Source organism: Condylura cristata, unplaced genomic scaffold (genome assembly GCF_000260355.1).
Source record: "Condylura cristata isolate star-nosed mole 26May11 unplaced genomic scaffold, ConCri1.0 scaffold00002, whole genome shotgun sequence".
NCBI classification, from domain to species: domain Eukaryota; kingdom Metazoa; phylum Chordata; class Mammalia; order Eulipotyphla; family Talpidae; genus Condylura; species Condylura cristata.
In genome coordinates this window covers 37,750,198-37,762,804 of record NW_004567103.1, presented here as the reverse complement: position 1 = coordinate 37,762,804, position 12,607 = coordinate 37,750,198, and the positions used below count along the sequence as shown (strand labels likewise).

General features: G+C 35.8%; 1 protein-coding gene across 3 annotated transcripts in view; it reads right to left on the bottom strand.

The window, feature by feature from the left end:
• Positions 1-393: 393 nt before the first annotated feature.
• Positions 394-12,607, bottom strand: part of PDE1A (phosphodiesterase 1A, calmodulin-dependent) — a 244,068-nt gene continuing 231,854 nt past the window's right edge. For all 3 annotated transcript variants that reach the window (XM_012728738.1, XM_012728746.1, XM_004674849.2), the window contains 3 exons: positions 11,720-11,865; positions 3,465-3,581; positions 394-1,963 (listed from right to left, as the gene is read on the bottom strand). In XM_012728738.1, coding sequence (XP_012584192.1) covers positions 3,508-3,581; positions 11,720-11,865 — 220 coding nt within the window. In that variant the 3' untranslated portion in view covers positions 394-1,963; positions 3,465-3,507. The remainder of the gene's footprint in view (positions 1,964-3,464; positions 3,582-11,719; positions 11,866-12,607) is intronic.

The following is a 12,607-nucleotide window of genomic DNA, read 5'->3' as shown; positions in this document are numbered from 1 at the left end:
AAGCCTATGAACAGAAATTGTTGACTTTGTTATCTTCAAATTCTAACTGGTTAGACCTTGGTAATAAAGTCTGTAGAACTTGAACTATTTATTGGAACAAAGTAGATGTGTTTCCTGTGACAACTGACAGGCAGTATTTCCATTTATTACTCCCTGGAGAGATTCTATAGCTTCATCCAAAGACAACTGGCTCAAACAGAAACAAAGTAATCAGATCTCCTGGATAGTCAAATTTTATTTTAAATGCAGAATATTTTCTAGCTGGTAAATAGCTACTTTAAAAAAGACATTGAAAGCAGTAGTTATAATTTCTCCATAAATAGAAATAAAAAGTTCATCTTTAAAGGACGAAAGTCACCATGGTATACATAGCTATAAATTTTTCCTCAACACATCATTATAATCTTTACTGCTTACATTTAACATATCAATTGCAGTATAATGTCTATGACACAAGTTCAATTATTCAGCTGTGTTCTAAACAAGATTCAGGCAAAACAAAGTCTAAGGACCCTATGCACAGAACATTGAAAGCATTTAATACATGGTCTATGCACAAATGTATCTTAAATTAGAATGATGCATACCTAATATGCATATAGAATATGGCTTACACTTTAAAAGAGATCTCAGCTGTGAGTTCTAAGATCCCAGTACTAAGAACAGCTTCTGATTGTACCCATTTCTAAAATATTGCTTAGCATCGTGAACCCAGGAAAGAAGCAGGTGCAATGGAAAACTCATCAAGATGGACATTCCCCTCTCGTCTTTAATTCATGTCTTCTCTTTATTTTTCCCCCATTACTTTCTACCTTTCTCAAAGAGAAACTCACGTAGTCTTACAATCGTTGAAGTGTTTGTACAGTGAAATCTTATACACCTAATTTTTCTTTGCCCTACTTGTCAGCTAAAAACAAATAAAGGCCGTTCTTCAGTTCAGAGCTAAAGGATGGCTCTGCACATGCTCAGGCAAGACAAAGAAGCAGAGTCTCCGAGGTGGCAGTCTGTTTCTTGTAGTAAAAGGACAAAGTCACATCAAGTAACGTCATCTGTACAGAGAAATGTGGGCTTCCATTTTCATAGATAGTTTTGAGTACACACAGATACACACACACACACACACACATAAGCACAGATACTTCTTGTCTTATTCCTCTTGGCCTGTTACATCCCGATGGGAGCAACACACCAGAGCCAATTCCATGCTCAGTTTTAGTCTGCCTCCACATAATGGCTGAAGGTTCTTGTTATTTTGAATTGTAGGTTATGCATGACTTGTATTGTGATGATGTCCATGCTTGGAAACCACGGAATGTGCAGGCCAGTCCTCTGGAACCCAGAACAGGTTTCACCACAATTTTGCAGTTTGAGAGTTATGAGTCAAGCCCGTGACGCTCCATTGCTGTCAGGATTTCAACTGCAACTTTTGGTCACTTCACCTCTCATTTTGGTCCCATATATTTAAAATAACAAGGGCAAGCTAAAGCACCTGTGCCTTGGGTTTGCAAAATTTATTTTCCCATAATTTTGTTTCTGCTTTCCTTTTACTTATGATCTTGAAATACAGTTACAGCACTTTGTAAAGCAATGGAAGAAGGTACATTTGGAAAAAAACCTTGTCTTCTGCAATGTACTGCCTAATCACCTATTTTTTTTTTAATGGATTCCAGGTGATGAAAATTTAAAGCTGTCTAACATTTGTCTTGAAAACTTCTCTGGCTTGATTGAAGAAGGTGAAATTGTAGAGGAAAAACAGTCACAGACACACTGACCAAAAACTCTGAGAGCAACCGTGAGTATATTTATTTGGTCAGATGTAACCAGCTCAGCATCTATTTTCTTCTCATTAATTCCTATGTAGGAGTTCATAAAAATGGCCTGATCCAAGTGTGTGTTAAAAGAAAAGAATATAGCATTGTGAAAAATTGAGGATTGAGGATGTTTTAGTGCTGTTCTCATCATTCTGAAATAAAATCCAAATAAAAATGAATATATTTTAGTCACATAAAGTAATCAATTACTAGTGGCAATTTCACAATGGACTCCATATACCTTGCAAAAATAAGGGATTCATCAGTCATGCTGACTAATGTCCTGGTAAGCTGTGTTTCCTACACACATTATTTTTTGGAAAATGTTCTCAAATACTCTAGTTCTATACCTTAAGTAAATAGAAAATGCTGGTTCTCAACTCTTTTCTTTTGAAGCTATGTAGTGTACACAGTCATGGCCATGTGTTCCAGTACGCAACAATCTTATTTAATCTTTTAATTCTGTTTTTCAGTGGTATTTACTTATCAACAAAATTTTGGTACTTCAAACACCTATAAACACTTCACTGAGTTAGTTTTTCTTAAAGTATACTTCAAGGACTCCATCTAGACTGTGTAAAATGACCATGATAATTTATAATTTAGATGGAGAAGAATTGCTGTCGTTAATGTGAGACAATATATCAATACTATAGTATGTAAATACTATTAAATGTAATTATGGGTTTTAGTTACTTAACTAATTTGTAGCTTGATTCCTACCCTTTTCATATGTAAAACAGGAATCACACTAACTCTTGGATTACTGAGAAAATTGAGATATTACATGTGAGGAGTTTATCACAGTGCTTGACATGGTTAGTATGATAAATTTATTTATATATAAGAATATACTAATAAATAACACATTTATTATCAATAAAATTCTTAACAATCAACTTAATATGCAGAAGTGAATCATTTGAAAGGTAATCACATCTTAACTTTCATATCTTAACATTTGAGAAACTGTTGATAATATCGCAAAGGATTGGTATGGTAACCTCAGCATTTCCTCTTGTCCTTACCATCACCCCAATAGTAGGATTCATTACAAAATTGGATTTCATTTCTCACCTTTTAAAGAAATATTAAGACATGTCCACTATACAAGTATACATGTCTATAATATATTTTAACTGCACTTCTAACTCCTCTGTAGGACTAAGACAGTGATTCTCAATTTCCTTGTATAGAATTATCAACAGGGACTTATTAAAAATTCAAATATCCAGATCACCACTCCCAATGTTAATTACTTGGTGGATTGAAGATAAACCTGTGAATTTTTAAAAATGGAATTACTGATGCAACTCTCTATGGATATGGGCAAACATTGATGTTTGTCCTATGACATGTACTTGTTTTGTTTTCTACCTGAAGTGGAAAAATAAATTGGGATTAAATTTCCTCAGACTGCAGCTTATAATTTTAAACAATTAATGCCCCAATAAGCATAATTTTTAATGATGAGCAAATTAAGAGTTTTTTTGAAAGGAAAAGTTTATCTGTTAAGATTTTACCTCAGAAGATAGAAGACATAAATTAAAAAAAAAAATCCAGGAGAACAGTGAAAGCTGATAATTGTCTTTAATGACATTCTATATACCGCTCATTCAGAAATTAGGTATCTCATATATAAAATAAAATTACCTTTAATGATAAAAATGACAGAAGCCTTTAAGGTGTTTGAAACCTATGAACATGTATCAGCATGCTTTTCTTCAGTATTTATTAGATCTTCTGAGTTCTTATGGAGATTAGGTTCACCTAAAAACAAGCAAACAAAAACAAAGTAAGTCTTAAAACCTAATAAGGTCAGAAAACTGAAGGAATGAGTAAGATGTTGAAGACAGGTTTTACAATGAATTTTGTTGTACATTTCTCCAAAGACATAAAATATTTTCCTTTCGGTCCTATAGAGTATAACAAGTCATCTTCTGGTTGTTACACAATTTGGTGAGGTTGGAATTTAATCTGGGAATACAGAAATTAAACAGATGAGATATGTTTAAACACCTACTTAAATCTAACAAAAAATATGCAAGTTTTCCTGAATATTTTTAATTGAAACAGTCTTTTAAATAAACCTTCTAATATTCAGTGTTCTAACACACATTTCTTAGCTGGTATGAATTTAAAGCAAATGAGTATAAGAGAATAGTAATGTTTAAGATAAGACAAAACATGCTAAAACAAACTAGTGGAAGTTATAATCTTGGACTCAGTTTCTATATAAATTTGAAGTAAAAAAAATTGAACAGAAAATTTTTAACATTTCTAGAGAGTTTGCAGATAAAAATGGAAATATAAAGCAAAGCATATAGGTAAAACATAAGAGAAAAGGTAAAAATTAGTTGATACTAATTTTTTAGTCACTCAAAATATCCTATTTCAGGAATTAGCTATCATTATTGAAAGTTCTCTTTGTCTGAATTTAATAGAAAATACAGTAACAGTTAAACTTTGTACCAATTAACTTTGAGATGATTACAGTAACCTAAGACTGCATGTTCTCAATTGGAACATATTCCTCAACTGCAAAATTAGTGAACATGTAGAACTAACTGTAACATTGAATTTATCACCAAGTAAAATCATTCTGTCTCCTACTTTTTCTTTAAAAAATAGTCAATAGGAGAAACTTATCTGCTGTTCTAAGATCAAAGTGTCACAGCATTATGAATTTTCCAGTCTTTCTTACAAAATAAAACATGTGTAGTCATATGAAATTGCCAAAGTTTTAACTAAGACATTAGAAAGTATGGTCACAGGTACTACACATCAATCTTAAAACACAGATAAAGGTTTCTAGTCTTGGGTTTGTTCCAAAGCCCATTAACAGTGTGTGTTTGGGGAAAGGGAGATGGTAGGGGTGTATGGTTGATGTTTCTATGATGTTTGTCCTACCCCACAACTGGCTACTTTGGACTCCTGAGCTAGAACAAGAGAGAGCAAAGCACTAAGAATAGCAGTACTGTTACTATTATATATAGTCTGAATTTAATAGAAAATACAGTATTATTATATATATAATAACCAGTACTGTTACTATTGTAGGATGCCTTTGTACTCCATTGACCTAGCAGGTTTTAGGAAAAAATTATTCATCTGTGATTACATGGTCTTCATTGTCAAGAACTAGGACTAATGACTTCTCATCCCCTTGCTATGGATACATGTAACTCTGGCCTAAACTTGGAAATGTGTAGATACAGCTCCTGTCTGCTGAGCGGCTATCACCCTTCTAAATGAATGGGTTACATTTACTGAAAACACTCATAAAGCATCTATTCTTATGAATTCTTTCTCTCACCTCCCTCAACTGTCACCATCTAACTTTTCAGCTTTTTACATAAAAATTAGACTCAATTCCCAATAGCCTCTTGACTTTGAGATCTCCAAGGATCCTACTGAAACTTCGCCCCATGATTTGAGTTAGACGGAAGTATTTCTGTATCTTTTCCTAACAACAAAGGGCTCATTAAAGAAATCTGCCTCATAATTCATTTCAATCATCAGAAGTCAAACCTTTTCATTTGAGTGGGGGTGAAGGTTATAAGCATCCTCTGATTGACTTTTGAACCCTCTTTTTAGTTCCTGTCTCACAGTCAATTTGCTTCTGACATTTATCATCTTAAAATCTTGGCTTATGCTTCTTACTTAATATCCTTTTGCACATACATGATTAAAACAGAACAAAACAGAGTTTTACAGCGCTGAACACAAAACATGTTTCTTAAAAAGCTACAAAATTCCAGATGTTTTCAGGAGCACATACACAAAATTGTCAAGCAATTGTGCAGCAACCAGCTTCCTTAGGAAAATACTAAGTTATAGTCCTCACCAAAGTACATTTCTTTTCATTAATAAATCTTTATTTGTCAAAGTCTTTACAATTCACTTGGAAGTAATTCTTAATCTTTCGTAAAAAAGTCATATTATTCTGATATGTCATTTACCAGATAAGAAACTACTTTCATTGTTCAGTATGTTATAGATCATTTAAAGTAATCTTCATGATATTTAAAATAATCTTAATTTTACCAGACAAGAAATTACTTGCATTGTTCAATATGTTATAGATTATTTAAAGTAATGTTCAGATGGTTTATACACATACAATGTAAAACTAGTCAGCAATCAAAAAAGATAAACTCATGCTATTCATTGCAGGATGGATAGAGCTAGAAGGGGTTATGCTCAGTGAAATAAGCCAGAAGGAAAAAGAAAAATATTAGATGATTTCATTTATAGCAGGGACATAGGGAATACGAACAAAGGGTCAACAAAGAGAGAGAGAGAAACTTGTAGGCAAACTACAGTTCTGAGAAATACAGCAGGGGAGAGGAGAGAGATGGGTCAAAATAGGGGAGGGAAGAGCAGAGATTGGTGGCAGTTCATGGGTGAGGTGGTGGCGGGAGATTTATGGAGACTACACCTGGTTGGGAAAACCAAATATTGTAAAAAAAAAAAAAAATGAACAATATAAGAAAATAAAAATGTAAAAAAAATAAATTAATAAAATAAAATTCATAACCTGGGGTTTTTTCCAAAGTCTTAGACATGTATACATATAAACACCTGTGTATATATGTGTAAGACTTTGAAAAACATGTCTATATAGTTAAAGGCTCCAGACATTTTTAAATTATTGATTCTTTTGTATTTTGGTACAGCTTATGACTTTCTCAAAATACAATTCCTAAACAAATAAAATGCAGAGCATTACAAAGGATTCCACTTAGAGTAAAATATAATTATCCAAACATCTATGTAATCCTAGTGATATGATAATGTAATATATGTTATTATTTGCAGAATATCACCATTCAAAAGCAAATAATATTTCTGTATCCATAAGGAAACAATTATTCACAAACTAACAAAAGCACATTGATGGAAAAGCCAACTATATTAAAAACTTATTACTGATAAGTATCAGATGATTATGTAATACTTAATAGGCTTACTAAGAATTTAACAATGCTAATAAGTATTTTCCATTATTATTATATTATTGAAAAGTAAAGCTTCTGAGAAACAAATGACAGATGAATAAGATGTAGTATATAAGAATGTATAGATATCATCAAGATGTCAATTCTTCACAAATTAATATCAAAGTAATCTTAACCAAAACAATTTCTTGATTTTTGATGGAGTATGTGGATTATTAAATCAAAACAGGTCTCCAAAAGTTTAAATAAATCATATCATACTGAATATTCTATGTTAGAGCGATTTTGTAGGAAATAAGCCACAAAAAGAAACTAGAAAAACACTTGGGTGTTTGAAAAGTTTAATACATATTCTCAAATGTCAAGCTTGCCTTAGGCTAGCTCTAGGTTTCCTTCTGGCTCTAAACAGCTGGGATTCATGCACAATGCAAATCTGGCAGCATCTCAGTTCCCACGTTGCTTCCTTTTCTCACTTCTTAATCGTCTTTTCTTACTTCTTAACCCTAGTATATTTAGGATTTGAATCAATATCAAATAAATCAGTAAGTTACCCATAACAATAAGAAACATAATTCATTTCCTTCCTGAGTGAATCCCTAGATTCCTTTCTGGGACATAACTAGTTTTTCCCAAGTATATGTTCTCCTTATGAAAATGGGAAAGAAAACAGATTTGGGCTTGAGTCATCACTCAATTTCCAGTCAAAGTAGACTTGGTTCAATTTGGAATTCTTGTATCTAAAAACGACTCCAACTCTTAGGTAGTTTACAAAAGTGCTGTTTACCCTGGGGATAAACCTATTTGTGTTTGCCCCTTGGGGGCTCCTGAAATCAGAAGTGTCTCTTTAATAATTCTTACAAAGAACTTAATCTACTCTTCCTTCTCAGCTCCAGACGCAAATGTTGTAAATGACAGAAAAGCAGGCCACCAAGGAAAATGAGCTGCATTTGTATGCCACTCTTTCCTGTCTGTGTTTTCTTGGCTATTCATTAGGGCATCTAAGGTAAACAGGTTCAGTTGGAGAAACAAATTTTGTATTTCTTGAAAAATCTCCATGTAAAATGGAGTATGTTTAGATATACCACTCCTAGACAGGATTTCCCAGATCCTTAATAAAATATTTGATAAATAATTCTTTGAAAAAGTGCTTTATTTTATTGACATCTAGGAGCTTTATACCTTGGAACCTGTGTGTCCATGCTTTCTACTGCACCAGGATTAGAGGGATGTGTTTTCAATAGCTAAGAAATGTAGTGTCAGGGCTAATATAGTAATGAATGAACACTGAGATACTATTTAGAGCTTCAATGTTTAATTGATGTTCCAAAGCTCTAAGTATCATGTAACCTGTTTCATTTCATCTCAATGCCATTACATAAGGAGACATTAATCTTCAAAAGTACAGGTGATGGCATTGGGAATTTCAAAGGTAATACCTGATCCACAAAGACTTTTAATTTAATAGTTAGTCGATGCTTTTTTTTTTTTGGCAGATCACATATTTTCATTTTTATTTTATTTTACTTTTCCAAAATGTATTTATTTATGTACACAAGAGCTGGGATGCAGGCCAGAGATTTGGGGGTGAAAGGATTCACCAGAGACAAAAATGGGGAACACCCAGACAGGTCTACTGAAATACACTGCTGAGGGGAGCAGCGGGGAGACAGGAGAAGACTGCTGCACCGTGTGGTGTCGCTCCCTGGCTGGGGACTGAACTCCGTGCTGCAGTGGCTGCTGCTAACTTCATAGTGCTGTGCTTTAACTCACATGCTGCCAGAAAGGGCCCACATTTTTTCATTTTTATTACAAATTTTCTGTTCACAAAAATGGGCTCTATAAAGTTTAGGTATAACTAGAGTCATAAAATGAACATTTGTGTGCCTTAGTGTTCAACATAGGAAATAAAACATTACTAACTACTAATGTCACTTTGAATGATATTTCCCCATCATTCTTTAGTTTGATCATTTATATTTTGCTTACTTTTTAGTTTTTTTAAACTCTTATAAACAGCATTTTGACACATTTCTGCAGTTTTCATATTTTGTTCAATATTGTTAGTCTTTCATCCCTGTTCGTGTTCATGGATAAAGTGCATATATCTAAGCATTTATGTGCTGTTCCAAAATATGAGTGCACCACAATTTATAAACCCACTTTACTGTTGCTTTCAGCTTTGTCTCCCCCCCCACCCCCGCACATGAACAGTGCTACTCTGTTCACGTTTTCTGATGCACAGGAGCAAACATTTCGGTAAGATAAAAATATATCTTTATGACCCGGAGTTTAGCCACTCTTCCCTCCTCGTATCACCAAGTCTAAATCCCTACCTTTCTCCTTGGTTATGAACAAGAGCTTCCTTGTACCCATTTACGCCTCCCAAAAAGAACATTCTGTAGCCAGAATGATCTTTTTTAAAGCTTCAATTCCGATCACTTACTTTTCTTCTTCAAAACTCTAGATTTGGCTCCATAAAACTCCTGGCTCAAACCCCCACTATGGTGCCACAGTGCCCAAGTATCACACTGCCAACACCACTGCAGGCAGTGACTGTATTTCTACTTACCTACTTAACCTTAGCCTCGCTGACTTATTATTTCCTGAAAATCAGGTAAGTTTCACCACCCAGGTGGTTGAACAGGTCATTTTCTTTCTGAAAATTTATTTCCCTACTCTTTGCCCAGACTTCTCCATAACTCTTGTTAGCCTTTACTTAAATTATGCTTTCTCAGTAAAGTGTTTCCTACCCCATATTAAAAATGATAAATCTGCTTTGAACTTCTGCTCTCTTTCATAAGGATAAAGATTATTGTCTTTTTCATTGTTTCACTGTATCCCTAAGCCCTAAAATATGTAGTGGAAGCACAGTTAAATAATTACAGCCCAAACTGCCAACACATGAAGTGCTTTTGTTCTAATAATGGTGCTTCAAAGCAGATTATATAAATTAGTTAATTATCTAAAATTAATGTGATAAGGAACTCTATGTTATAGTGATGTAAACAGATTGAATATTTCCTCACCACTGAAAACAAGTGAAAAATTGGGAAATATTAACCAAAACAATGATTCTATCACACTGGAAATCAATCAGGACAACACAACAATTTGGGAAGAGGTTTTTCTTGAAAATTACTGTCAATTCAGGTAAGAACAGCAAGAACCTGTGACAATCTTGCCTGCACTCCCAGACTCCCCCTGCCAACCCCATCTTGAGAACAGCAGCAGAAACCAACTACGCTGCCAGAGGTGGTAGATTCAACCTGGGACAGGAGAAAGGGTAAACAGTCTCGGTGTCTTCTACATGATGTGGTGGATTTGGTTTAGCATAAATGGAGAAAACCCACAGAGCTGCAAACTTTGGCTTTTGGTCCTAGATTGGGTGAAGTGATAGGCCAGCAAAATTTAAAAGAAAAATCCTAGCAATTACAGAGCCACAGAGGGCTGAGCAGGCTCTACACACAACCCTGGCTGACTAGGAAACTATGCCAGCAAGAAAGAACCCTTGAACGAACTCTTGCCACTTAGGAAAAATGCACAGAATGGCAGGGGATTAAGAGTTTCAAGGTGATGATAGTAAAGCAAACATTTAATTAAGCACTGACCATCCTGACTGGGAAGGCCTGTGTGATGACAGTTTATATCCTCATACTGGTTCTATGGGGTGACTTGGAAAATTCTTACTTTTTAATTAAAGTTAGACTTCAGTGGTTGGGGGACTTGAATTACAGGCCAGATGAAGGCATTGGATCATTACTTCTAATAGAAGTTGTAGAGGAATAATGCGACCCATCCAGCATAATTATCAAATGTATTTGCTGAGTATTTACTATATGGCCTGCTCTGTGGTAGCACTGGGAACACCCTGGAAGTCACGGTATACACTGTCCTGATTTACATGGACTCCACAGCTCCATGTAGGAGACAGATGATAAATAAGAAAATGAGTAACGCTGAATGCAGACTAGGGATAGTACTTTGAAGATACAACTAGACCCTCCTAAGGAAAAACAGGAAGCAAGACCTGACTTTAAATAACCCCATGGGGTTTTAGTGCCTGGCGTTTGAGAGATGGAATTGATTGCAGCTGCTTACTCACTAGCTGAGGAATTCTGGGCAAGGCACCTAACTGTCCTGTGCTTCAGTCTCTTTGCATTTCCCAGTCTGTAAAACTGGAATAATAGCAGTCAGTAACTTAAAAGATCCATGTGAGAGGCAATTCAATGACTTATCGAGTGCTGTGGTTTTCCATTGCAAATAGACCTGCCCGTTGAGAAGGAATCAGCATCGAAAAGAGCCTGAAGAGGAGAATTTCTGGCTGATAAAACAGTAATAGCAAAGGCCCAGGGGTGGGTGAAGACACTGCCACAAGACCACTGGCAGGGAGGGCAGCATGGGGTGACAGGTCCCCAGGGCAAGGGAGAAGAGGCCAGATCTGGAATCTGAAAGCAAATTTCCTGAAGGTCTGATAATGACTAACTCAAATGTACTGTCAAACAAATGGGTTAATTCAAATAGATTTTAAAAAGTGTCAGAAAAAGAGTGAGCTTCCCATTTGATTTCAAAAAAAGGAGACACCTAAGTCTCTAACACTGTTACATTCCTAATGCAACATAAAAGCCACTTGGGAAGCCCAAGATTTCAGGTTCAAAACACTTGTAGAAATGTGGAGGAGGTTGTACCACATAAAGTCTTGTCACTCTTCCCCTTACCCACTTAACTGCCACACACTGACAGTCCCCTGCAGAGCACATGGTACCAACAGAGCCAGATTTTTTTTCTCAGAGACAAACCAACTTTCTTGTGGCTAATGGTACATTCCAAATATCACCAGGACAGGTGTATTTATACAGGAAGACACTGAGGGAGGATGCACCCAAGCTCTCAGAGGAAGAATGAGGTGGGGGTGGGGAGGAAGGCAGCGAGCTTCATAAGCCACAGTACCTTGTGCAGCCAGCTCTTTCCACCGCTCCTTGTTCTGCTGGATGATGTCCACCAAGTTGTTTTTGAAGCTCTTCAGGTCCACACTTGCAAGAGAGTAGTCTGAGGAGTAGGTGCCATCATTCACGGTGCCCTTCATATTGGATCGTCTAAATGAATCAGCAATGTGGAAACCCATAAAGGTACATCAGTTAATAGAAATCACCAAGGAAGCTGGAAAATACTGCGGTTGGATATGGGAGGAAGGAGCAAAGTCAAAACCAACTGGAAAGCAGCAGGGTGATGCCCAGGAGGACTGAGCGTGTGTGGCTGCCTCTCACCCTCCTTCATTTCCTTGATGGAACACGCCTGGGACTCCTTGGGTCTGTCAGGGACTCCCAGAGATTCAGGTGTGGCCTGTTGTATTATAGAGTGGTGAGGCTGAGAAACAGTGAAACTTTGAGGAGCGCTGACTTTCGCAAACATCACAACCAGGCCACTCTGATTCTGGAGCCCAAAGTGTGGAAATGGCACCTGCCTCTTCTTCCAACCCTTAATCTTTAGATAACCTGGTTGTGTCTCAGGCAGAACAGTCCCTCAGTTTTCTCACTAGGGTAACAGGAGACTTTTGGTGCTACTGGTTTTGTGTCCAGGTGAGTCAGAATTGGCTATTTTAGAGGTTTAACTAATATCCCTTAATGAATTTATCAATAATAAATTCTAGTTTGATTTTTTTGTAAGTAGGTTTGCTTACATAATGGAATTCTCTCTTGGTCCATTAAATCATTAAATGCAGTCATCTCTTTACATTCACATTGTCTTGGTTTGTGGACAAATAACTGGATATGTTATAATATCTTATCTATCATCTATCTATCTACCGATCTATCTATCTACCGATCTATCTATCTA